The 26,013-nt window shown below is 40.9% G+C and overlaps 1 protein-coding gene across 3 annotated transcripts in view; it reads left to right on the top strand.

Annotated features, from left to right (window-relative positions):
- The window catches only part of NF1 (neurofibromin 1), a 246,717-nt gene that overhangs the window by 212,423 nt on the left and 8,281 nt on the right, over positions 1-26,013 (top strand). For all 3 annotated transcript variants that reach the window (XM_058675552.1, XM_004593895.4, XM_004593894.4), the window contains 9 exons: positions 2,172-2,303; positions 3,257-3,392; positions 4,888-5,045; positions 11,318-11,440; positions 11,826-11,953; positions 12,143-12,243; positions 13,565-13,707; positions 14,052-14,098; positions 15,280-15,496. In XM_058675552.1, the coding sequence (XP_058531535.1) occupies positions 2,172-2,303; positions 3,257-3,392; positions 4,888-5,045; positions 11,318-11,440; positions 11,826-11,953; positions 12,143-12,243; positions 13,565-13,707; positions 14,052-14,098; positions 15,280-15,496 (1,185 nt within the window). The remainder of the gene's footprint in view (positions 1-2,171; positions 2,304-3,256; positions 3,393-4,887; positions 5,046-11,317; positions 11,441-11,825; positions 11,954-12,142; positions 12,244-13,564; positions 13,708-14,051; positions 14,099-15,279; positions 15,497-26,013) is intronic.

Raw genomic sequence — 26,013 nt, 5'->3', positions numbered from 1 at the left:
TTTAGGAGGCTGTTTGCTGCAGGGTTTTTTGCAGTGTTTGATTTGGAGTGTTGGCTCCTCTTCTGACCCAGCTTCCTGCGACTGAGCACCCAGGAAGCAGCAGGGAATGGCTTAAGTATTTGAGTCTCTGATACGCATGTCGGAGTCCTGGACACATCTCTGGACTCCTGGCTTCAGGCTGGCCCAGCCCTGGCTTTTGTAATTAAAATGATTTGTTTTTTGAAAAAAGTTGAAATATTTTGCTCAATTATTTTAATTCAAATTGTATGTCTCAATGAGTTGTATTTTATTCAGTGTATGTTTTAGGAGTCTAATTCCCATGGCAAATATCAGATTTCATTAAAAATGCAATAGTTGATTCTTGTAAAATCCCTAAGTATTCAACCTAATTGCTATACTCTTAATAAGTGTACATAAAGTGTCTTACTGATTAGCAAATATGAACATAAGTCATTGAATTCATATGGTGAGCTTATACCTGGAAAATGTTTTCTTCAGCTCACTTTGTTTTCAGTGGATCAATACCATTATTAAACTCCATGGAACTTCACCTTTGTGGTACCATACCCTCACTCTTCCAAAGTTCTGTGCTGCATATACTCAGTGATCTTCAGCTGCTCCTCAGAGTTTGATCACTTCTTAGCCTGGCCTTACTCCTCTTGCTGACTCTATAGCTTGTAGCTTTGGCTTATTAAAATGTGGCAGTCATAGCCAGAGATTATGGCTAACAGGGACATCATGCAGTGGTGGATCTTTGACAAAGTGATGTTAAAGTATGGCTTAAGTCTACAACTTTGTATTAATTTACATCGTTCCTGGGCTTGAGAAAGCATGGAGATCTGTATACTTTGGTTATTTTAGGGACACGGAGAGACAGAGCACTACTATCTTCTGGTTTACTCCCCCAGTGCCTGTAGTGACTAGGCCTGATGAGACAAACCTGGAAGCCAGTAGCTCAGTGCAGGCCGTTGACCGAGGTGGCAGAGACCCAGTTACTTCAGGCATTACCCACCACCTCCTAGGGTCTGCGTCAGCAGGAAGCTGAAGTCAGGAGATCAGCATTTTAACCGCTTGGCTAAAGGCCTGCCCTGTCCCTCCAGGTTTTAACTGGTGTATATATGTATATGCCTGCCACTGGAAACATATACATTTAATTTCACCTTCTAATGAAATTGAAAAAAAAAATAGGAGTTTTAATCTGTAAAGGGAATAGAGATTGTACGTGCAACAGCAACTACACTCTGTTCAGGATACCATGAGGAGGAGTTGCAGCTGACATAGTGATCTGCTTATTCTGTATTTGTGAAAGAACACCAGATATATTCAGTGTTGAAATCCCCTATTCTAAAATAGAGCAACATTAGTGTTTAAAAGCTAGTAGGAGGTTAAACTTATCCTCTGATTGACCCTATTTTTTGGACACTTAAAACACACATACATACTCCCTTTGTCATTAGTGTTTAAATTTTATAAAAGGAATTTTAAGAAACAGAACCATAGGGCCCGGCGTGGTAGCCTAGCAGCTAAAGTCCTCACCTTGCACATACCGGGGATCCCATATGAGCACTGGTTCTAGTCCTGGCAGCCCTGCTTCCCATCCAGCTCCCTGCTTGTGGCGTGGGAAAGCAGTCGAGGACGGCCCAAAGCCTTGGGATCCTGCACCCACATGGGAGAACCAGAAGAGACTCCAGGCTTCTGGCTTAGGACTGGCGCAGCACTGGCCGTTGTGGCCACCTGGGGAGTGAATCAACCGATGGAGGATCTTTCTCTCTTTCTTCATCTCTCTATATCTGACTTTCCAATGAAAAACATAAATAAATCTTGAAAAAAAAAAAAGAACAAAGAAATAGAACCATAGTCTCAGAGAAAGAAAGAGTGTGTGTGTGTGTCTGCATTTAAATCCCTGTGCTCCAGAAGGAATAGAAGGTCTAAAATATTATTTTCTTTCCTCATTTTCTTCTCCTTGGGGAACCTTAGTGTTTCAGGGAGCTTCATTGTATTCTACACATTTTAACTTAATCCTACATGTAACTAATTAGCCACACGGGAGTTTTACCTTTCCAGGTGGCTATTTTGGGCAGGCAGAAATTATCTTTTGTATTATTTTTCTTGGAAAATTGCTAATCACAAAATAACTGACTTGTTTTAATTTTTTTTTTTTTCCCTTGTAGGCTACAGACATCCTTCACCTGCTATTGTTGCAAGAACAGTCCGAATTTTGCATACACTACTAACTTTGGTTAATAAACACAGAAACTGTGACAAATTTGAGGTGAATACTCAGAGTGTGGCTTACTTAGCAGGTAAAAACACAGAACAGATAAAGTTAATCTCATAACATCTATTTCTAAGAATTTTTTTTTTTATTTCTAAGAATTACCAAATATCTATGGGCCCTTGGCTGGCTGCTTCGAGAGGATAGAGTTCATAGTCGAAGTCCTTTGCTGGTGTTTAAAAATTTCGAAGTTCTGCCCGAACAGTTTTCCTTATGAAAGAAATGGTGCTAACATCTGAAATATTCCCCTTGCATTTTTAGTGTAAAGTACTATAATAAGTAACTATTGTATGGCACAGAAATTGAGCATCTCAGGCTAGCGTCCTGAGTTTTTAAGCCACCCTCCCTTTTCTGTCTCAGTTTCTGTTCAAGCCTTATTCTTTAATGCCTCTCAGTATGGGGTTGGGGAGATTATTTTAAACCAGTCGTTTTGCCATCTTCTCCAAGTGACTTTCTGCATCTTCAGTATTCATTCCTTATGCCATTTTATCATCCCCACCATCCCATTAAATCTTTCCTGTTGACTTTTATCTGATTTTTGTTTCTCTACTCAGCGACACTTAGCAGGTATATTACAATATGTTTAATGAATATAGTTGTTCCATGCAAAGTACTGACTCTTGGTTTCACAAACTTGATGCTGGGCAACACTTTTTGTTGGAACCACATGAGGTTGAGCAAGTCATGTAATGCCTCAGTGGGCTTATCAGTGCCTCCCCTGCGTACTGTGTTTGTTAAGATCAAATGTACATTAAAGCTCTTGAAAAATGTAGGGTGCTTATTAAAACTCTAGTATATCTCATGTTTGTATACAATGCAAGCCCTTCCAGGTAAACAAGTCTGACTTAAGCTTTAAACCTCACACTCTCTAGGGCTGTTTATATGCACTATTAAGAGGTGTTATGTTTTCTAGATTATGAGAAGTGTATCCTGTTTGAAGTCAGACTCATTATTTGTTAAATTTTCCCTCTTTCCTTTTAGCCTTACTCACAGTGTCTGAGGAGGTTCGAGGTCGTTTCAGCTTAAAACATAGACAGTCACTTCTTCTTACTGATATTTCAATGGAGAATGTTCCTATGGACACATACCCCATTCATCATGGTGATCCCAGCTACAGGTAAGTGGACTTACTCTCCCATGATACAATCAGGTTTCAACTTTCTATGCTAATGAAGCCAAGTATCAGAGTGATCCAGTAGGTTGTTTAGAAGGAACGTGGAGATGATTGAGGAAGAATATGAATCACAGCACTCTGTAAATGTACAGTATTGCATGTGTGTTAGTAGTAGGGAGGTTACCACCTTCTTGTTCTAGTCTAATGGTACTAATGTTTACGTTAGTGACGTCTGTTAACCACAGAACTGCTGAATGATAGAAAATGTGACCTTGAAAGTATGAAATTTTTTGACAAAAACTAACATGAACTATAATAAACTATAAGCAACATTAAGTGCTTAATAATGGAAACTAAGCTTCATACAGATTTATAAGAACATGTATGTATCAGCACATTTGTATATTTATGCACATCACACTGAAATTTTTAAAGTTTTCTGTAGTACAGATTTGGAATAAAAATAATCAAATTATGTCAACTTGTACATGATTTCAGGTAGCGTATTTTTTGTTATAACTTGGAGAAACTATTTAATTATATAATTTGGGAGACGTTTGTATTTTCAGTTAAACCAACATATCTTTAGGTATTGTGTTGAACATACAAAAGTAGTCTTCTGTATATAGAGTGTATTGATTTGAACAATTTCTCTGTTTCTCACCATGAAGGAAAGATAGAGAGCTCCCATCTCTTGGTTCACCCATCAGTGTCCACAATTACCAGGACAGCCCTGGAGCCAAAGCTGGGAGCCAGGAACTCAGTCCAGGGCACCCACATGGGTGGCAGGAACCCGGTTACTTTAGCCATCATCACTGTCTCCCAGGGTCTGCATTTAACAGGGAACTGGAGTCAGGGGGCTGAACCACATATCCATCCCAGGTAACCCACTGTGGGACACAGGCTTCATACCTTCCACGTTCAATGCCCACTCCTGATTTTCTGGGCTTTAAATCAAGAGTACAGTGGCCTGTTTTGACTTGATTTTCCTTGATTTAAAAGGTAGTGCGGTGATTTCACCAGGTCTGTTATACTATATGGTGGCTATAGTTAATAGTAGATGTACTCTGTACTTGAAAATTGTTCAGGAGATACGTTTGCATTGTGCCTACCACAAATAAATGATAAGTTTACAAGATAATGCACATGGTACTTTAGCCATTTCAGAATATATGCATATTTCATAATATGTTATACAGCATAAATATGTACATTTTTTTCTATTTTTCAACTTAAAAATAATTTTTAAAAACTAGTGAACTGTTCAACACTCTGTTCAACTACTGGTGAGTATCTACTAGGTACAAAATACAATGGCAAAAGAGTTGCTATTGTATTCACTTCTATGAATACACTGAGTTTTTGCTGCAAAAATTATTAAGTGTTGTTTTAAAATCAGCTATTATTAATGGGAAAAAAAGACAGCCACCTAGAAGGGACAAGCAGTGGTTGCATTTGTAAGCATGTTAACCAGTTCTGATTTGTTTAAATCTCTCAGGACTCTGAAAGAGAATCAGCCATGGTCCTCTCCCAAAGGTTCTGAAGGGCATCTGACAGCCACCTACCCAACTGTTGGGCAGACCAGTCCACGAGCCAGGAAATCCATGAGCTTGGATATGGGGCAGCCTTCTCAGGCCAACACTAAAAAATTGCTTGGTCAGTTTAAATTATGTACAAGTTCTTTTCATTACTTTTTTAAATGGTGACATACTTACACTCAGAAAATTACTTGGGGATTGTTTAGGTTTATCAGTTTTCTGTTTCTGTTTTTGTTCAAAGATTTACTTGTTTATTTGAAAGACTGAGTTACAGAGAGAAAGGGGCAGAGAAATCTCCCTTCCAAAAGTTCACTCCCTAATTGGTCACAAAGTCAGGGATGGGCCAAGGTGAAGCTGGGAACCAGGAACTCCATCCAGGTCTCCCACATGGGTGACCAGAACCCATGTTCTGCAGCTTTCCAGGTTCTTTTTTTTTTTTTTAGATTTATTTGTTTTATTACAAAGTCAGATATACAGAGAGGAGGAGAGACAGAGAGGAAGAGCTTCCATCCGATGATTCACACCCCAAGTGAGCCACAACGGCCAGTGCACACTGATCCGAAGCTGGGAACCTGGAACCTCTTCCAGGTCTCCCGTGGGGGTGCAGGATCCCAAAGCTTTGGGCCATCCTCGACTGCTTTCCCAGGCCACAAGCAGGGAGCTGGATGGAAGTGGAGCTGCCGGGATTAGAACCGGTGCCCATATGGGATCCTGGGGCGTTCAAGGCGAGGACTTTAGCTGCTAGGCCATGCTGCCGGGCCCCAGCTTTCCAGGGGCTTTAACAAGGAGTGGATCAGAAGTGGAGCCACCAAGAAGACTTGAACCAGCTGTCACACGGGATGCCAGTGTTGCAGGCAAAAATTCAACTTTTTGCACCACAGTGCCAACCTCAAAGTTTTTGTTTTTGCTGTAAAAGTTTTTGAAGCCAATTTCAATTGTGATAAGAATTAGATCTTGTAATATACAGGGATTCTTAGTCTGAATATTATGGCCCTCCTTGGTTTCTCCTACTTCACTGGGCAAGAAGAAACAGGAGTAGGGTGCTTGAGACTTGCAAGACAAGAAGAGGCCTGCTAAAGAGTCACTGATGATAAAATACTTACATAAATTATCACTTGAGAGTAAAATACTCTTGAATAGTATGAAGGTCAAGATAATAGTATTTGTGGTATTTCTTTGAAAAAACTGAAAGCACAATATACTTTTCAGTTTCTTACAGAAGATCTGATTCTGGAAAGGTTGCTCCAAGGGCCTGGTACAAAGGCTGAGAAGCTAAATTCTCACCTTGTGTACACCAGGATCCCAAATGGGTGCCAGTTCATGTCGCAGCTGCTCCACTTCCCATCCAGCTCCCTGCTTTGTGGCCTGGGAAAAAAGGAGGTGATGGCCCAAAGCCTTGGAACCCTGCACCCGCATGGGAGAGTTGGAAGAAGCTCCTGGCTCCTGGCTTTGGATCAGCTCAGCTCCAGCCATTGTAGCCACTTGGGGAGTGAACTGACAAACAAAATCTTTCTGTCTCCCCTTCTCTCTGTAAAAAAAATAAAGATACATAAATCTTAAGAAAAAAAGATTGCTCAATAAATCAATGTTTGTCTATGAGAAGGACATGTAAAATGCCAAGAAACCCTTCCCTGTTTCAGTAACTGAAAGTAAATGAAGAAAAGAGACATGTGATTCTATCTTTCCCACAGAGAAAATGCAGAGCTATCCGATTAGCTAAATTTTCATTTCTACTGGAAGATGCTGAACAACCACCACTGTGAATGATTCTGTGGCTTTCTGTTGTCAGTGCAGCACATTTAAGTGTCTTGAGATAATATTAGGAAAATGTGTATATAAAAGAACATTAGAGGGCCTGGCTCAGTAGCCGAGTGGCTGAAGTCCTCACCTTGCTTGTGCCAGGATCCCATATGGGCACCGGTTCGTATCCCGGCTGTTCCACTTCCCTTTCAGTTCACTGCTTGTGGCCTGGGAAAGAAGAGAATGGTCCAAAGGCTTGGGACCCTGTGCCCGTGTGGGAGAACCCCAAAGAAGCTCCAGGCTTCTAACTTCAGATTGGCTCAGCTCTGGCCATTGCAGCTGCTTGGGGAATAAACCAGCGGGTGGAAGACATTTCTCTCTGTCTGTAAATCTGACTTTCCAATGAAAATAAATAAACCTCAAGAAAAAAAAAAAGAATGTTAGTGAACAGGCAACACAGGAAACAGAAGTCACAAATATTAGTCACTGTAATTTGTCACCCAGGTCTGCTACCTTTTGTTTAGGTTTCTTTCTGTTAATACTTTACCATAAGTAATCATGTAGGAGTTTCTTGGTTATTTTGTGTTTTGTAATTCTGGATTTTTGTGTCCAGGAAACTGTAAGTAGAAAAGTAGCCTCAGACAAATGCAGTATTGAATTCATTCGCCCTGTGTGGTAGGTGAAAATGCTTTGGTTTCCGCCCCTTCTAGTCTGGTGGCTGAGGCTTACTCGGCCACAACCAGTTGATTACAGTGACATCTCCTAGGCAAAATTAGCACGGTGTGTGTTGGTAGGGGACATTAGGACAGATTGCAGAGAGGAGGTAACATGTGAGCTGGATCTTGAAGATTTATTACTTGTTTGCTGAGTAAACACAGGTTAAGGAAGTGTATGCATCCAAGAGAGAGAACAGTATGAATTAAAACAGTTAGGAAAGTAATTGGCAGTAGATCATAGGGAATAGGAAAGGAAATGAGGAGGCCAAGGAGAGATTGGAATTCAATTATAATAGACTATGCATGTCATGTTAATGTGTATCCAGCAGAGAGATTCAAGGGGAAGAACAGAACCTAGTTTATTTTTTGTTCAATTTTTCTGGCGATAGTGTGGAAAAATAAAAGGAGGCTTTTGTTGAGGAAGACTATGTAAGTGATTGATACAGCAATTCCATAAAAAAAAAAAATAAGAATGTTGGGGGGTTGTTTCGTTTGTTTGTTTGCTTGTTTGTTTGTTTTTGGCGCTGTCCCATAGCCTAGTGGGTATATTCTCGCCTTGCATACACTGGGATCCTGTACGGGTGCCAGTTCACATCCTGGCTGCTCCACTTCTGTTCTTCCCTTCCAGCTTTTTGCTTGTGGCTGGGAGGGCAGTGAACAATGGCTCAAAACCTTGGGACCCTGCACCCATGTGGGAGATCCAGAAGAAGCTCCTGGCTCCTCGCTTCAGATCAGATGAGCTCTGGCCATTGCAGCCACTTGGGGAGTGAACCAGCAGATGGAAAAATCTTCCTGTCTCTTCTTCTCTCTGTAAAATCTGACTTTCCAGTAAAAATAAGTAAATTTCTAAAAATAATAACAATGATAATGATTTTAGGTCTGCACAGGAGGTTTGGGAGGATGGAGAGTAGTCAGGTTTGGATTACTTCTCTGGTACCGAATGGGCGAGACTGTGCCTGACTTGCTAGCATGCAGGTAGAGAAGGACAAGGCTGTGAAGGGTGTCCTTAAGGTCGAGCTTCAAAGCTGGCTGCATAGTGATTCCTCTCACTGGGAACAAGTCCAACGTTTTTATAATACATGCTTGATGCACATTGATTAGTAATCTAGTTGAAACTCCCTCAAGATATCTAGGAATACATATCTAAGAGAAATGGTAAGATGTGTCTGGAATTCAGAAAGAGAGAAGCAGATAAGTGGCACCTTAGAACTGAGCAGCTGTTAAGTAGTTGGAGCTGTTTGAGTGGAAGGAGATCTCCCAGGAAGATAGAGCAAATACAATAGTGAGAAAGACAGTGAGGGCAAAACACCAACTGGTTTTATAGAAAACCGGAATTTTCAGTTTTTATTCTAGCTGGATCTCCAGCCCTGGAGCCTGGGACTGATCACTAAACTGCCAGTGGCTTCTTCGCACAACAACCTCTCAGACTACCTTGTTTGACCTTGATAATAATGGCTATTATTAATTTCTTTATATGACTAATTATTTTTTTATATTTGAAGTTAATATACTTCCCATGGTTCAGTTGTCAGATTATATGATAATGAAAAATCAGATCTGACTTTTTTAAAAAAAATACTGTTAGAAACCATTGTTTTAGGGCCCGGCTCAATGGCCTAACAGCTAAAGTCCTCACCTTGAACGCACCGGGATCCCATGCTGGCACCAGTTCTAATCCCAATGGCCCCGCTTCCTATCCAGCTTCCTGCTTGTGGCCTGGGAAAGCAGTCAAGGACGGCCCAAAGTCTTAGGATCCTACACCCACGTGGGAGACCTGGAGGAAATTCCTGGCTCCTGGCTTCGGCTCGGCGCAACTCCAGCCGTTGTGGTCACTTGGAGAGTGAATCATCAGATAAAAGATCTTCCTCTCTGTCTCTCCTCCTCTATGTATATTTGACTTTACAGTAAAATTTCCGAAGGAAAAAAAAAAGAGAAATCTTTGAAAAAAAACAAGAAAGAAGCCATTGTTGTGGCAGTGAGTTTAGCTAATGCTTGTGATGCCAACATTCTATATCAGAGTGCAGGTTTGGTTCCCAGTTGCTTCACTTCCCACCCAGCTTCCTGCTAATGTGCCTTGGAAAATAGGAAATGATAGCCACTCATGTGGGAGACCCAGCTGGGCTTCCTGGTGCCCAGCTTTGGTCTGACCAAGCCGCAGCTGTCACAGCCATTTGCAGAGTGACTCAGCTGATGGAAGATTCTATTTCTCTCACACTCTATTTCTGTCTGTCTCTCTCTCACTCCTCTGATACTACACATTGGTCTTTCAACTTAATTAACTAAAGGTTTTTTTAAAAAAGATTTATTTTTATTGTAAAGGCAGATTTACAGAGAAACAGAGAAAGAGAAAGCTTGGTCTTCCATCTTCTGGTTCACTCCCCAAATGGCTACAACGGCTGGAGCTGAGCTGATCTGAACCCAGGAGCCAGGAGCTTCTAGGTCTCCCATTTAGGTGCATAGGCCAGGGACTTAAGCCATACTCCACTCTTTTCCCAAGCCATAAGCAGGGAGCCAAATTGGAAGCAGAACAGTAGGATCATATGCTATCCCAGCACCACTGGCAGGAGCTTAGGCCATGGCACAGGCCCCTCAAGAGTTGTGTTTTGGTTGGTTGATTGGAGTGTTGTTGTTCTTTTTAAGATTTATTTATTTATTTGAAAGGCAGAGTTGTAGAGAGAGTGGGTGAGAGACTGAGATCTTCCATTCACTGGTTCATCCCTCAAATGACCGCAACTTCTGGAGCTGAGCCCGTACAAGGCTGAGAGCTAGGAACTTCTGGGTCCCTGTGTAGGTTCAGGAGCTTCAAGCATTTGGGATGTCCTCTGCTGTTCCCCAGGCACATTACCAGGAAGCTGGATCTCAAACCAGCACCCATATGATACACCATCACTGCAATTAGTGGCTTTACCAGATATGCATAGTACCAGTTCTTCCAGAGTTTTTAAGAAAAAAAATTCTCAGATGAATAAGAGAAATCTGAAAATAAAGAACAGCAATGTGTAGGTTCCAAATGACACAATGTCAGTACTTCCATTTAAAATAGAAGTGTTCTGTATTCATGTAATACCTGATAAGAACAACTCAGACACGTAGGAGAAAACCCTGCTTGCTTGAGGTGTGTCTGTGTACACATTCCATAGTAGTTTAGGTGAGCACATCTCTTGAAAAACTAATCCAACTGAGTTCTGCCCAAGTTTCCAAATGCTTCTTTATTAATGAGTAATTCTCAACACCAGCAGAATTTTTTTTTAAAGATTTATTTGTTTTTATTGGAAAGTCAGATATACAGAGAGGAGGAGAGACAGAGAGGAAGATCGTCTGTGTGTTGATTCACTCCCCAAGTGGCCGCAAGGGCCAGAGCTGAGCCGCTGAGAAGCCAGGAGCTGCTTCTGGGTCTCCCATGCTAGTACAGAGTGCCAAGGCCTTGTGCCATCCTTGACTGCTTTCCCAGGCCACAGGCTGGGATCTGGATGGGAAGCCAGGTTGCCAGGGCTTGAAACAATATCCATTTGGGATACCGGTGCTTGCAAGGCGAGCACTTTAGCCACTAGGGTACCATACCAGGCCCATCACAGAATGTCTTAAACTGGAAAAGCTGCTCAGGTTTAGTTGATCTTTACTTCTGAGCAGTGTACGTTCCTGTATGTTACCATTAGTCAGAGGAATCTCACTTACCTACAGTGTGGTGATTATTAATTACTAATCAGTTTATTTTGGACCAGTAGATATACAACCCATCCTGAAGTGGAAAGCTGGGGCCAAACCCGTTGGGAAGCCTGAGAATAAAGGCAGAAAGTGCTCTGGGGGATGTCTGAGCTTTGCTTGTGTCCTCCGGGGGAAGCCTGCATGCTTTATGTCAAAGCCTGTTCCTTTTAGTATGTTCCTTACACGCTGTGGTTAACACATTCCCATATTCTGTAATTTTTGTTTATAGGAACAAGGAAAAGTTTTGATCATTTGATATCAGACACAAAGGCTCCTAAAAGGCAAGAAATGGAATCAGGGATCACAACACCCCCCAAAATGAGGAGAGTAGCAGAAACTGATTATGAAATGGGTGAGACACAAAGTTAATAACTGATCTGCATCCCTGAAACACAGTGCAAGAGTTCATTGACTTCACAGTCATTTTTTATTCCCTATATGATGGACTGTACAAACCTTGTTTCTTTTTCAAAATATAAGCTTGGCAGCAGTCCTTAAAGTGAGAGTTATTCTGAAACCCATGTGAAAACTAATTTTATACATATGTATGTATATATTTACAGAATTATCAGTAGCCACCTAAAATATTTGAATGGGTGAACAGTAAAGCTGCCTGTTTTGACAAAGCATCTATTAAGAAGCTGTTGAGTTTCAGAAACACTATTGAAATGTGTAAAGTTGATTGTTGTCCAGTACCTGTTAACACAGCTGGTCCTGTTAATCCGCCTCTTCTGCAGAAACTCAGAGAATCTCAACACAGCAGCATCCACACTTGTGTAAGGTTTCCATGTCTGAATCAAACGCACTCCTGGATGAAGAAGTCCTGACCGATCCGAAGATACAAGCACTTCTTCTCACTGTTCTCGTAAGGAACTCCCCTTGTTTAATCTTGTTTTGTTTTGTTCCCTGCTCAAGTTTTTATTCCAATCTACTCTTAGCAGGCCCTTAAATAGTAAAAAGCATGAATGAAAGATATCTTCTGCTTCTCACCAAAATCTAGCATTTCAGCTGCATAGCAAAAATGTTACTTATTTACTTTTGTGTGTTTTGGCAGGCTACACTGGTAAAATATACCACAGATGAGTTTGATCAACGCATCCTTTATGCATACTTAGCAGAGGCCAGTGTGGTATTCCCCAAAGTTTTTCCTGTTGTGTAAGTATTTCCTGTTATTTTTAATTGCTCTTTGTACCTGTATTTAAGTCAGATTTTATGTAGGGTTAGGAATTAATATCCACTAATGTTCATTAGTTGCAAAGAGGGAGAAGATAATGTGATGATGACTTTAAGCCTAGAGAGTGGTTTTATTGCTAGCTAAGAGTAGTTTGGGTCAGTTAGAGAAAACATTTATCTTGTTGATTTGCTTTAAGTGGTTTATTTGAAAGAGTTTCATAGAGAGGGAGAGGAAGAATCTTCATTCACTGGTTTATTCACCAAATGGGGCTGGAGTGGGACCACCAGAAGCCAGGAGCCAGGAGCTTCTCCCAGGTCTCCCTCGTGGGTGCAGGGGCCCAGTCACTTGGCCATTGTCCCCTGCTTTCCCAGGTGCCTTAGTGGGGAGCTGAATCAGAAATAGAACTGGGTTTGAGCTGCCCGTATGGGATACCGGCTTTGTAGGGGATGGCTTACCCCATTACACCGGCCCCAAAAATGGTGCGTCTGGAAGTGCAGTGTTTACTGTCTTTACAGAAGCAAACCAGTGGCTTTGCTGTGTTGCATTCAGCATGCCTGTTTGGGTTTTAGAGCTTTTTAATTTAAACACAGCTGGACAAAAAAGAAGTGAATTTAACATCTTGTTAGGAAGATAAATTTTATTAAGGACTAAAATAATAACTAAACTGTTCAGATTTAAGTAACTCAAAGAAATGTGGAAATTTTGTTTCTGATCAGGACCTTCTGTCTGGTAAAATGGTTTCCTTTTTTGAGATTAATTTCATATCAGAATTTTTTAAGTTGGATTTCAGTTATTTTTTATTATTGGAGCATAGCTGTATTAGAAACAGTTAATTCCTTCCTGTTCAGTTGTATCATACAGGTATAATTCACTCCCTCCCAACCAATGTTTTTTTCCTTGTGCCATTTGAGGGTAAGCACTGATTGTTATCAAATGTCAGTTTTAAGTGCCTAGATACGTGTCAGCAGCAGGAAGAGATGGTCCAAAAGCATGCCAAGGCACACAGGAGCCCAACTAATCCTGAACAAATACTCACCGTCTACAGTTAGGCACTCTTTGCAGTTCGTTCTTACCGTATTTTCCCTGATGACTGAAAACAAAGCAAGAAACAAACCAAGAATAGCATACACATCTGTGTTCATTATAGGTAATTTGAAAGACATAGAAAAGTCCCAGGGAGTAAAAAGCACTTAACTCCCTTCAATTTTGCCACATTGTTCCCAGGATTGTACATTATGCTTGCTAATGCAGCTCTTCATTTCATTTCCCTCTGAAATGTTCCTTTGTTGATTTATTTTTTAGACACAATTTGCTGGACTCCAAGATCAACACTCTGTTGTCATTGTGCCAAGATCCAAATTTGTTAAATCCCATCCATGGAATTGTGCAGAGTGTGGTGTATCATGAAGAATCCCCTCCGCAATATCAAACATCTTACCTGCAAAGTAAATACACGTGCCAGGGGAAGTGTGGCTGAGGAGCTGGCTGCTGGGCCACTGTTGTAAATGCAGTGACTACAGAACTGCTCCTTAGGGGGGAGGGACTTGGTTCTGTTTCTCTCTATATAGACCATTGTCTGACTCTTCTGACTGTATATTCAGCATAATAACAGATTGATAATTCTTTAAAATTAATGTATGACTTCATACTAAGCATTAAATTTTAATCTGCTTTAACACTCATTCTAAAATGTTTTAGTGTGTATGTATCAACCGTACAACTTATTTAGTGTCTGTTGCTATTAAAAGATGTCTTGCTTATTACAAGGAAAATGTTTAATTTGTTGCAGGTTTTGGTTTCAATGGCTTATGGCGGTTTGCAGGACCCTTTTCAAAGGTAAGAAAATAGTTTTTTCTCTTAACTTTTGGCCAAACCAAAGTTCTTACCCACATTAGTGTGTCTGATTTAAGAACACACAATGTACTAAAAGCCACAATAATCAACAACAACAAACATGTTATTTTTATAAAATGGTTTCAGTTTTTTTCCAAGAGATAGTAGCTTTAATATGGTTATGTGTATATATATGTATATGTATATATACATAAGCTTTCACAAAATCAGTAGCTCATTTTATGTGTGACTTTCCAAAAGACATAATGAATTTCTAAAACTTTTCTGTCCTCAGTCATTGTATGTTTGATCATCTTAATAGACACACTTAAGGACCCAGTGGTTACCAAGGAGCATTATCTGTGGTCAAATGTATTTCATGAAGGCATTTTCCCTTCTGTCCTGTTGGATGAGATTCATTTCTATCTGGATAAACCCTCTTTGCTCCTGTTCATTTTGTTCTATGGTTAATTGGCTTTAGTTGATACTGTGCCAAATGACTGTATTATTTTACATGGTCTCTCTCCAAATTGATCAGTTTCTTGATGGCAGGTTATCTGTTTCTTATCCCTACAGTACCTAGTGTAGTATTCTAGGTATAGAAGTAATAAATAAGTATTAATTATCTAAACCTTGTTGAAATTTAAAGAATTGAATAGTTTATTTCATTTGGCTATTGTTGAATACTCTTCATATGCACAGATTGTCACTAAAAATCAGCAAGCCCGAAATTGTGGAAATAAGTGTATCATGCAGGAGTTTTTGTAGCTAGAGTGCCAGGTACCCCCTGAGCCCTTCACAGTGCAGTAGGGTCCATTGGCAGCTGGAATGATGATGCTCTGATGATGATTCTTTGTTTTGGAAAATTGGCTTGACATCATTGCTGATGATTGTATTGTCTCACTATTCAATTCAATCTGTGCAAGGCTTTCAGAAATTACAGGTTCATCTGAAAGCTTTAAGTATAAGCTGAATAAAAACTCCAACTATAAGTCCCTATAAAAAAGAATTTTATAAGCATTATACTCCCCCTCCTCCCTATTTTATGCTCTTGTAACGCAAAGGAGAACTAGAGAACTACCTCCAAAAGAAAACCCTCATGTTTGGGCTCTAGAGGGAATTTACCAAGAGGATGGGGACGGAACAAAAGTGGAGTTAAAATATTTTCCTATTTTCCATTACAGCAAACACAAATCCCAGACTATGCTGAGCTTATCGTTAAGTTTCTTGATGCCTTGATTGACACGTACTTGCCTGGAATTGATGAAGAAGCCAGTGAGGAGTCCCTCCTGACACCCACATCTCCTTATCCTCCTGCACTGCAGAGCCAGCTTAGTATCACTGCCAACCTTAACCTCTCCAATTCCATGACCTCACTTGCAACTTCCCAGCATTCCCCAGGTCAGTAAATGTGATCATTGTATGACTTTGAGCGATAATGCTAAGATAAAAACATCAGCAATCCCCTTGTGAGCACTTTACAGCAGAGTTCTCTCCTTATCTGATGAGGTTCACCATACATTCCTTGTTGACCCTGTACCTGTCTTGTGTTCTGTTACTCCATAAGGCTTTCTACTTTATAATAGCTTGCACATAGGACAGTGAAATGTTAAGAGCATTCACATAGTATGCTCAGGTTGATAGGTTTTTAGGGTTTGGGAAAGAAGAGCCTGATATGACCTGAGTTATATTACCTGTAAATGAACAGAGCTGTAGTTTCTTTTCTAGATATGCTAATTGCCCTAATGTGTCTTTGATAGAGCACACTTTATCAAAACAATACAATGAAGTCTGGCAGTACCCCATTTGCCTGTGACCAACGGCAAGCCAACCATCCAATGAACAACCTGGGATTAAATACACAGACAAAAATGTCATTTCAAAAAACCAATATCTCAAAGTCTGCAATTATATTGCTTGCTATGGAGTCACTATTAGGGCCAGATGGAAAAGCATTATCAGTGCATTATGTGGCTCAGAGGACAGTATGCTGAGAAGGAACAGCTAATAACCCTGGAAGGCAAGCAGAGTAACAAGCCTATACAAGGCTGCACAAGCTCAGTCAGAGAGAGTGGTGTTGTGTGGTTCTGGTTGACCCCCAGAATTTATTCCTTACAGAGCTGACTTACGTTGCTTACCATAATACTGGGTGATAAAGGAAAGCTTTGTGCCCACATTTTCTTTCCAGATATATTTCCTTCTAAAATGAGTAAAACAAAAGGATGTCTATTTAAATTTCTGTTCATTCTCTGCAAAGTTCACCTGTGAAACACTTCATTCTGTAAGGAAATTCACTATACATAGCTTTTTTTTAAATGTTAGCAAGGATTGCATTTTTAAAAATCAAGTTATATAACTGTTCTGTGATGTTCAAGATCCTAAATAGAATCCCCAGTTTGTAATTGCAGTTTTGCATGAACATGTCAATGTAGATAGTTTATTTCAGCATTTATTTGTTGGTCATGTTACTGATAATTCCCCACCACTGGAAACAAGAGAAGTCGTTGTAATTTTTCCTCCCGTGTAACCATGTTCACTTGGCCTTGTTGACCTTTCTGTTGGACCTGTTCAAGTGTGGTCTCAACCAGAGACCCTAGCCTCATTTAGGAACTTGTTAGAAATATAAACGCTGCAGTCCCATGCCAGACCTCTTGCTTGAAAACTCCTGCATTGGGGTCTTAATAAACATGCCAGATGATTTTTGAGAACACCAGTGTTTAAAAGCACCATGATCTGTGAACTTGCCCCATTATCAGCATTTTAGTTGGTAAGGCCAGAGCAAAATTTAAAATTTATTTTCCAGTTACCACAGCTGAGGGATTGTGTACTTAGTTCTAGGCTCACAATATGGAATGCCACGAGGAGATTGAAGCTTAGAAGAGTTATATTGATTGCTTTATTACATTGGTATCTAGACTTCAGATCAGTGTTGTTTCTTCCACATGCATTAGTGTGTGTGTGTGTGTGTGTGTGTGTACATACCTGCCTACCTACAATTCCCTTCCCTCATTTATTTATATGTTTATTTTTGTTTTATTATTTCTCTCTGCCCTACCTTTGATCTGCTAGTCCTCTGTAAAGCTCCTTCTTTCTTGGTTGATTGTTCATTTTGACCGAACTTTTGCTTCTTAGGCTGATGAAGTAGTGTTAAGCCTGTCAAGACAGGTTTCCTTGGGTTCCCACCACCACACCAATTATTAGAGGAATTTCTGCCAAACTCTGCCTACTAATGCAGACACCAAAAATAATTAGGTTGAAAAGGAATTACTAATGCAGGCTTCCCTGTTAGTTGATAATGCTTGTCTGGTGTTGACTGGACATCAGCCATGTCATGTGCTTCAGTGGAACAGTTTTTCTCTGTAACCTCTTATTTAGAACTGTTTACAAAAATCAGACACTAATAAATAGGGTTTTGATTACATTTTTAAATCAATTGTACCACCTCCGATAGTTCTCCAAAGATGCTGGCTGACTTTACCCTGGCAACTCTGACTGTTCTAAAACAAAACCAGAGCTCTAACAGTAATAGAAATTATGAAATGGAGTGTGGTGGTCAGTTCTTCTGGTCTCTAAGATGTGTGTCCTTAAGTTCACAAGACTTTTTTTATGGTACATTTTGGAGAAAAGGCTTATCTATTCTGTTTTTTAAAAAGATTTATTGGAAAGACAGATTCACAAGGAATAGGAGAGATAGAGAGAAAGTCTCCCATCCACTTGTTCATCCCTCAAATGGCTGCAATGGCAGAGCTGAGCTGATCTGAAGCCAGTAGCCAAGAGCTTCCTTCAGGTCTCCCACATGGGTGCAGGGTCCCCTAGACCTGGACCATACTCCACCACTTTCCCAGGCCATAAGCAGGGAGCTGGATTGGAAGTGGAGCAACCAAAACATGAACCAGAGTCCATAAGGAATGCTAGCACCACAAGGTGGAGAATTATTCTGTTAGTCCAATCCCAGGCTTATTTATTCTTTTTATTCTCCCTTCTGTGTGTGTCATTGCTGTCTCTTAAGTTGATAGACTGATTTCCACCAAAAAGGATCCTGACTCTTGTGCCTTGTTGAGGTTTTGTCATTTGTTCTTATGGAATATCTACTAATGATAAGAGCTGAAACTCTGGGGCCTAACGACATGGCCTAGCATCTAAAGTCCTCGCCTTGAATGCGCCGGGATCCCATATGGGCACCGGTTCTAATCCCGGCAGCTCCACTTCCCATCCTGCTCCCTGCTTGTGGCCTGGGAAAGCAGTCAAGGATGGTCCAAAACCTTGGGACCCTGCACCCGCATGGGAGACCTGGAAGAAGTTCTTGGCTCCTGGCTTCAGATTGGCGCAGCACCGGCTGTTGCAGCCACTTGGGGAGTGAATCATCAGATGAAAGATCTTCCTCTTTGTCTCTCCTCCGATTTGTATATCTGCCTTTCCAATAAAAATAAATAAATCTTTTTAAAAAAGAGCTGATACTTTGTAATGAGATATAATGCAGCATATCCTTAGCACCATGTAATCTTATCTCCTTACCTTCTCATTTCTTTATGGAACTGAGTTTGCTGATATCAGAAGGCTAAAGTAAGTTAACTTTATACAGATTCCTAGCTCACTCTGGCATTTCAGTTTTGCTATTTAGCTATAAAGAAACCAAAATTAGTATTTCCATATCTCCCCTCCCAGCAGCCAAGTCCCATGCAGAAGCACTTAAAGTAGACCTACATCATTCCCTGAAATGCAACAAAATGTGACTTGCCACCAGATTAACTCCCATCAACCCGCACCCGGTCTGTCGAGTTTTAGAAGACAGAGGCTCTGCTTCTGTCTTACTTCACAAACCGAAAGTCACCGATTGGTACACAGACAACCGTAATACACTTTCCACACCCAGGCAGGACTGTTTTTAGATCGTGGGTGCTTAATGAGATCAACCACTAAGCTGTGTCTGCTTTTGGGGTCCTGTTTCATTTGATGACAGATCAGTAGATGAAGACACTCATAATCCTGCCTTTCTGCCCCAACCTCAGTTTTTGTTTAAATAGAAATGTCAGTGATACTGCATCAGTCTCCATCCAGCTTTGAGAGAAGGAGTGATCACTTACATAAAGCAGTTGTCCCTGAAATACACTTTTTCAGAAAGTTGCATACATATCCCATTTGTCCATCTGGGGTTGGGGGATTGCTTCATAAATCCACACTTAAAAATGCATAAATGATGTCTTATGAACCCCTCCCTAGTAGATATTGAGCATATGTCAGTAAAAGATGAGTTACAACCAGAGCTCAGTGCATATAAAATTGTATTGACAGTGACCTTTTAGCCAAATAGACATGAAAGATTGCTTCTTCAGAATTTTCTAATGTTGTTGCTGGGGCGTAGTAGGCTAAGCTTTCGTCTCCAGCACCAATATCCCATATGGGCACCATTTCAAGTCCTGGATGCTCCACTTCCTGTCCAGCTCCCCTTATGACCTGGGGAGACAGCAGCAGATGATCCAAGTCCTTGAGACATAGCTCCCTGCACCATGTGGGAGACCCAGAAGAAGCTCCTGGCACTGGATTGGCTCAGCTCCTGCCTTTGCTGCCATTTAGGGAGTGAATTGTCAGATGCAAGATCTCTCTGTCTCTCCTTCTCTCTGTAAATATGCCTTTCAAATAGAAATTTAAAAAATAAATCTTTAGGGGCTGGCACTGTGGTGTTACAGTCTAACTCTGTTTACAAGCACCAGTATCCCTTATGAGTGCCAGTCTATGACCTGGTTGCTCCACTTCTCACCAGTACTCTGCTTATTAGCCTGAGAAAGCAGCGGAGGATGGCCCGAGGTCTTTTAGCCCTGAATCCATGTAGGAAGATCAGTTCAAATCAGTTCAGCTGTGGCCAGTATGACCATTTGGGGAATCAGCCAGGGATTAGAAGATCTCTTTGTATCTCCTTCTCTCTCTGTCTCTCTCTCTCTCTGTAGCTGCCTTTCAAATAAAAATCTTTTTAAAAAATAAAAAATCTGTTTTAAAAAAATTCACAGTGCCACTAAGAACATCCTGAAGAGAATCCATAATGTTTATTCCATGATCCATAAGGATAGCTCATATTTAATATTGTAATCTTTGTTAGGCCCGGGATAGCTCAGCTAGACATGAATTAATGAACCAGAAAGCATATGCAGGTGTTTGGCCTTGCCTCTGGAATGGGAGTACCTGGGGTTCAGTCCCTGGCTCCGGCTCCTGATGCTAGCTTCCTTCCTGTTGATGCATGTCCTGCTAGGCAGCGGTGAAGGCTCAGCAGTTGGGATTTTACCGATCACTGGGAGACCTGGATTGCATTCCCAACCCTCAGCCTCAGCCACTGCAGGCATCTGGGCAGGGAACCAAGAGGTAAAAGTGTTCTTTTGCTTGCTTTCCTCAAATAAATTTTTTTTAATTGCTTGAATGTGACCTGTTAAAAAAAAAAAAAAAACTAGAAAATGTAGCTTATCTACCTGAACATGCTGTTTATGAGACTTTATTAACTTTATAGCTTAGCTGTGAGTACTTTATCCACACTGATGAGCAGAGTCTGTTACAGAAGTTATAATTTGAATACTTTCTATTTCATTTTCAAGTATGCATTCAGTTACGCTCTGCTTGCATCCTCTTTAGATGTTGAAGAGCAAGTGCATTAAAAATTCAGGTAGAATTAAATGATTTAGTACCTACTAGCAAGAGATTGAGTAGATCCATTTCCAAAGGCATTAAAATCTCTGACTATTGCAGTGTTTTTCACATTTGACCATCTATGTTGTAACTGCACGTTGGGTGCTATGGGACACTTAAAGGTGACAGAGGCCCTGGTCAATGTATTGAGTTCTCAGTTCTGATCTACATTGTTTAGCAACTCCTAGGAATTTTTATATTCTTTGAACTAGCGCCCATATGGGATCCTAGCAAGCTAAAGGCAAGGACTTTAGCCACTAGGCTGCCGCACTGGGCACCACAAGGGCAGTTTTATAAACAATTTTTACCTCAAAATGTGTGAGAAAAGTATTAAAAAAAAAAAAAGCATAGTAAGCCTGAGATCTATTTTCAGTGTTTTTTACTTAGAAAATATCCTTAGTTTTTTTTTCCTTTGGTCAACTCAATTGACTTCTAGTATTAGCGTTAGTATTATTACAATCACTTCTTCCATTTTAGTTTTGACCTTTATCCAAGGTTGCCAGCCATTCTCTTGCTTGGCTTTGCTTTTGTATGTAGACCTTGCCCCAGAGAGCTATGGTCCTGGGAACTTAGGTAGTTCACTGTCTGCTGTCTGTTTGATCCTAAACTTTCCAAGGCTAATGGAGTTGACTGCTGAGTACACACAGGGATGCTCTAGCACAACCTTTTCTCTAAACTGAGACGTAGCAGAGTGAGTGATGTTCCTAGTGTGCTTACTAGGTTTGAAAGAATCTTCTTAGAGGAAACTTAACAACTCTATTTGAGACCACTTAAAATCACTAAGACAATATTAACATTTTTAAAATAAATGCTTATGGTATCATCAGACCTTTATTTGGTATTTTTTATTTTTTTTTATTCCCTTTCTGTATCTCCCGTGTTAGGAGAAAAGATTATATATTTATTTATTTATTTGAGAGGCCAGGAGCCCAACCACCTGATCCATTACCACTTCCTCCCGGCGTGTACAGTCTCAAGATGCTGGAATCAAGAACAGAGCCAGAATCGCATCCCAGGCACTGATGTGTGATGTGGTATCCTAACCAGTGTCCCAGCTGCTTGGGCATATATTTGCTCCCAAGAAAAGTAGTTTTGAACAACTGGCAAATTGCTCAGTATAATTTATGCTAATTCATTTATTTATTTACTTGTTTTTATTGGGAAGTCAGATTTACAGAGAGACACAGAAAGATCTTCCATCCACTGGTTCACTCTCCAAGTAACCGCAAAGGCCAGAGCTGAGCCAATCTGAAGCAGAAGCCTTTTCTGGGTCTCCCATGTGGATGCAGGGTCCCAAGGTATTGGACTGTCCTCGCCTGCTTTCCCTGGCCACAAGCAGGGAGTTGGATGGGAAGTGGAGCAATCAGGACATGACCTGGCACCCATATGGGATCCCAGAGCATGCAAGGCAAGGACTTTAGCCACTAAGCTACCACACCATGCCCTATGCTAATTTCTTAATCTCATATTTTAGTTTGGTTCTTGTCTTAGACCAAAAAAATCTTCATAAAGGTAATAAAAACACATCTACCTGTAAAATTGTCCATTATATTTATGTTGGATTTTAAGTTAGATTGATGTTGCTTTGTTGAGCACTTTCTGAGTATCATAAGTTCTTTAATTCTTAAGTACAACATTAATACCTTAGTGTTTTTATTAAAAAAGCCCATCTGTCTCTAAAGTTATCAGTTCTATCATTTAACAGATTGTACTATATGAAATTAATGGTCAGAGTTCAATAGCTAAAACCAGATTGCTTCTGAAAACCAAGTAACATAGCAGTTATCCAGTAGCTAATCGTATTTCACTCCCTTTTTTTATTCTTTTTTGGAGTCTCTGGATGTCACTCACTCTGTTTTTCCTTCCATTGTGTGTGTCTGTGAAGCCCCTCTTCCTTGCTCTAAGTCAGCAGTTTCCATGCAGCTGTTTCCTCATCAAGGTACTCTTCACTGTCCTCATGCTTGCACGAAGCACTGCTTACCCTGCGCTTCTCCTGGGCACATGGCATGAAACTTCCGTATGCCAGTCAGCTGGGTCTGGCTCACACATCTGAGGCACTTGTAAAGCCACAGCGTCATAAGATCTAGGTATTGCACCAATGGCAGGGCTGGCATGTGTCCTGTCTCAGGTAGGGAGCAACTTAACAGCTGCACTGAACTCTGGAGATGAGATCCCACCCTAGGATAGCAAAAGAGAGTTCATAGAAAACCAGTGAGGCATGTGGTTTTAGGAAGATCTTTTTAGCTTTTGTAAGATAAATATTTGTTTTTCCCAAGTCTGACCAAAAGCTGTCTGACCACTATATCACCTGTGTTTTTAAAAATGAACCTGGTTGTTTGTTGTATTGTCTAAGAAACAAATACAGCATATACCTAGGTCTAACTTTTGAAAGATGCCTGTTGTCTTTGTAAATGTTACACAGAAAGATTAGACATAAACAGAGAAGTGATGAAAATTTACTGAAATTCTTCTTAATCCCTCTGATTGCAATTCTAGCTAGCTCAAAATGCAGACATTTCAAGAAACATGAACAGTTTATGAATGCATTGACTATAGCATAAGAATAATTGAGTTCCCCTTTCTATTAAGATACCCTTATTCTATTTGGTGCTTACTTACATTTCAGTAAATTTATAATCATAGCTTAAAATACATTCTGTATGCATTGATTCAGAATTCTTCCCAATGTATCTTTAGGTCATTTCTGTTTCAGACATTAGGAGCATCTTTATTTGTATAGTAATGATTTTATCTGCTTGCAATAATTTTTCACTTACCTGATTCTTCTGACAACATTTAGAAATAAAGAGTGACTTACTCTTAATTGCCAGATTCAGAGCTAGAGTCAAACAAGAGTTGTAATCCAGCCAAGACTCAAACGTGGTCGCCTTCTCATGAATAAGGGAACTTGAAAAAATTCATACAAAATCAACTTAAAAGATTTTTATTTTGATGCAAAAGTTTGAAATACATGCAAGTTTATCACAATACTCATTTCTGTGTTCTTTGTAAAGATCCCTTGTATGTAGGCCGGCCATGTTGTCTTTGTGGAAAATCAGGCTGTGCCAAGCCACGCCAAGTAGCCTCCCACGCCCCCGGGCAGGTGGCTAGTGTCACCGTTGAGCTTGCATTTTTATGTGTGACTTCTCACAGATAAATAGCCTTTAGATATGATTTCTCACATATTACCTAATCCACTTCCTGAGCTTCTCCAGAAAGGATTCAGTTCTCACTTTCAGGAAAATGCTACATTCCATGTTGGGAAACTGTAATGATTTTTAAAATGAAGTATTTTGTGACTCTTGGGGTTGGGGCTGCCTTCAGGAAACTGATGTCCTGTAGGGGAGATAGAAACAGAACTTGACAGCCATCCCATGACCTGGCAGTCCTTTCCCAACATCTGTCCTCACCAAGTGGTGTTCCTGAGCCCTTCCACTTGGGTCTTCCTCTCTGGCTGGAGCCAGCACATTCACCAAAGCCCAGTGCTGCCCATGCACCACGCTGAGAGTTGCCATTTGTGCCCTGCATGTTTGTGACTGGCCGCATGTTTAGCCACGGCTTATCTGTGTAGAGATTTAAACCCTCAGGTGATGTGGTTTTAGAGCAGAGCTTTTGCTTCAGGCTTTCAGGTGGTGCTGCCACCTAATGGAGTTTTGCAGCAGGAGAGGCAGGGCCAGAGCTTGAAGGGCACAGAGAGACCAGAGGGCCTTGGTGAGCAGACAGGCAAGGCCAAGGCAGCTGTGCTGCTCCATGGTGGGGCGTGTTCCAGCCCAGGGGAATCACATCTCCATGAGAGCCGTTTGGCTGATCGTCTGAACGTTTTTCCCTGTAGGATGTTGAGGCACAAGTCGTGCATCAGTTCCCAGTGAGATTTCTAGGTCTAATTTTGGAGAGTGAAAAGAAAGAGTGCTGCCAAAAGTCTCAAAGTAAGAATTATGCTTAGAAACATAAATGCTAGCCCCAAAATACCCTGTAAGCATTCTGTTCCATGCTAATTTGGCTTCTTCAAGACACCCTAATGCATTTTAAATGTAACACAAAGATTGATTTTTTAAAATGACCTCCCCCAAAAAAGGTTTTTTATGTTAGTTTTTGCATTGATCCTTACAGTAAAACATTCTTGCTATGGAATTGAACTTTACAGTCATAGTCATGCTGCAGTTGCCTGTGTGTGACTGATGAAAACACACACCAAGCCAAGAAAGGACTTGAGACACAAACTAAATGTGAGAAGCAAAGCAGACTGTCATCCTCTCGCATAGCTCCAAGGCTTTGGGATGCAAATGACATGGCTGGCACGTTACTCATGCTCAGACATTCCCAATGAGCATGCTCAGCAGGGAAAACACTGGAGAACTCAGAAAAATTGTGGGGGGAAAAAAAGTCACCTAGTCTTATATGATCCATGTTTCTTTTTTTTTTTAAAGATTTATTTTATTTTTATTACAAAGTCAGGTATACTGAGAGGAGGAGAGATAGAGAGGAAGTGGAGCTGCCGGGATTAGAACCAGCGGCCATATGGGATCAAGGCGAGGACCTTAGCCACTAGGCCACGCTGCCAAGCCCATGATCCATGTTTCTTAACATTTCAGTGCATCTGCTTCTAGTGTTTCTCTTATTTTTAAAAAAGTTTGTTTAAGATCTTGGCATGATGGCCTAGCGGCTAAAAAGTCCTCACCTTTAGTGCACCGGGATCCCATATGGGCACAGGTCCGTGTCCTGGCGATCCCACCTGCCATCCAGCTCCCTGCCTGTGGCCTGGGAAAGCAGTCGAGGATGGCCCAAAGCCTTGGGACCCTGCAACAGTGTGGGAGACCCAGAAGAGGCTCCGGGCTCCTGGCTTCAGATTGGCCCAGTTCTGGCCATTGCAGCCATTTGGGAACTGCAAATGGAAGATCTTCATCTCTGTCTTTCCTCCTGTCTCTGTATATCTGACTTTCCAATAAAAAAAATAGGTGAATCTTTTAAAAATTTTTATTTATATACTTGAAAGTCAAGGTTGCAGAGATAAAGACAGATATCTTCAATGTACTGGTTCACTGCCCAAATGACGAAGTGGCTATGGTGGTACCAGACAGAAGCCCGGGGTTTCTTCCAAGTCTCCCACATTGCTGCAGGGATACAAGCACTTTGGCTGTCCTATGCTGCTTTCCCAGGCGCTTAAGCAGGGAGCTGGGATGGGAAGTATAGCAGGCAGGACTCAAACCAGCCTCCTTATGGGATGCCAGTATAACACTACGTGACTT

The sequence above is a fragment of the Ochotona princeps genome, chromosome 17, assembly GCF_030435755.1.
Source record: "Ochotona princeps isolate mOchPri1 chromosome 17, mOchPri1.hap1, whole genome shotgun sequence".
NCBI classification, from domain to species: domain Eukaryota; kingdom Metazoa; phylum Chordata; class Mammalia; order Lagomorpha; family Ochotonidae; genus Ochotona; species Ochotona princeps.
Note: the sequence above shows the minus strand (reverse complement) of the source record. Positions and strands in the feature narration are given on the sequence as shown.